At 58.4% G+C, this 1,307-nt stretch overlaps 1 protein-coding gene across 1 annotated transcript in view; it reads left to right on the forward strand.

Moving 5' to 3' along the window:
- The window catches only part of LOC103252936 (POU domain, class 4, transcription factor 1), a 2,171-nt gene extending 1,712 nt beyond the window's left edge, over positions 1–459 (forward strand). Inside the window, exon 2 of the mRNA XM_021709354.1 lies at positions 7–459. Coding sequence (XP_021565029.1) covers positions 7–459 — 453 coding nt within the window. The remainder of the gene's footprint in view (positions 1–6) is intronic.
- The last annotated feature ends 848 nt before the right edge of the window (positions 460–1,307 follow it).

A 1,307-nucleotide genomic window follows, 5' to 3' on the forward strand; every position in this document is an offset into this window, starting at 1 on the left:
CTGGAGGCGTTCGCCGAGCGCTTCAAGCAGCGGCGCATCAAGCTGGGCGTGACGCAGGCCGACGTGGGCTCGGCGCTGGCCAACCTCAAGATCCCGGGCGTGGGCTCGCTCAGCCAGAGCACCATCTGCAGGTTCGAGTCGCTCACGCTCTCGCACAACAACATGATCGCGCTCAAGCCCATCCTGCAGGCCTGGCTGGAGGAGGCCGAGGGCGCGCAGCGCGAGAAAATGAACAAGCCCGAGCTCTTCAACGGCGGCGAGAAGAAGCGCAAGCGGACTTCCATCGCCGCGCCGGAGAAGCGCTCCCTCGAGGCCTACTTCGCGGTGCAGCCGCGGCCCTCGTCGGAGAAGATCGCTGCCATCGCCGAGAAACTGGACCTCAAAAAGAACGTGGTGCGGGTGTGGTTTTGCAACCAGAGACAGAAGCAGAAGCGAATGAAATTCTCTGCCACTTACTGAGGGGGGTGGGGGGCGTCGGGCGGGACAGGCGGGGGGGCTGAGGAGGCGTCTTGGGGGGCTTTCCTCTGCCCACCTCCCCTCGGATTTGGAGTGTCCTCGACCCTGCTTGCATCGGGGAAGTCCTCCTCGCGCTCGTCTCCGCCCTCCTCCCCGCTCTCCTTTCCCCGACTGTCCCCTAGCCTAGAGGACCAGGGTGCCGGGTGTGGAGGAAGGATAGGGTAGCGAGGGAGAAGGAAGAAGCGCTTGGGTGACCGGTGAGTGGGGCGAAGGAACGCAAAGGCCAGAGCAGAGATTTTAAGGAGCAGGATGGTTCTGAGGGTTAGGGTGGGGGGAGACGTGGGAAGGGTAGGGAAATGGACTGTTTTTGACCAGAGACACTTACCAAAATCTCCTGGGGACCAAGGACCTATGTACAAATTCAAATCTACCCACCACCAGAAAGTAGACAAATAAAGACAAACAACAAAAGCAAAGGAAAATGCTTTAGAAATTTATCTCCGGGGAACGGTAATCTGCAGCTTCATTCTACCCCCCCCCCCGGAAGAAAAAAAAAGAGCACCACCCGCCCCAACCATGCACGCACGAACTGAGGCAAAACGAAAACCAAACGAACCAGGAGGGGAAATTCTGGGCAGCGGAGCTACTTGTTCTGTCTGCGTGTTTAATTTTTCCCTCTAAATTTGACCTCCACCCCATCCGTACCCTCTTTGATTTAATTCCTCCGTTCCAGTGAGACTTCAGTGGCTGCTCTCCAACGCTGGGAAGGGAAGTGGGGGCACAGCTGGAAAGAGAGGGAGGATCTGGCCGCTTGGTTAGGTGGAACTAAGTTTTCCAGCGACCGGGCCTTC

The sequence above is a fragment of the Carlito syrichta genome, unplaced genomic scaffold, assembly GCF_000164805.1.
Source record: "Carlito syrichta isolate Samal-C Ts95f unplaced genomic scaffold, Tarsius_syrichta-2.0.1 Scaffold183029, whole genome shotgun sequence".
Taxonomy (NCBI): Eukaryota; Metazoa; Chordata; class Mammalia; order Primates; family Tarsiidae; genus Carlito; species Carlito syrichta.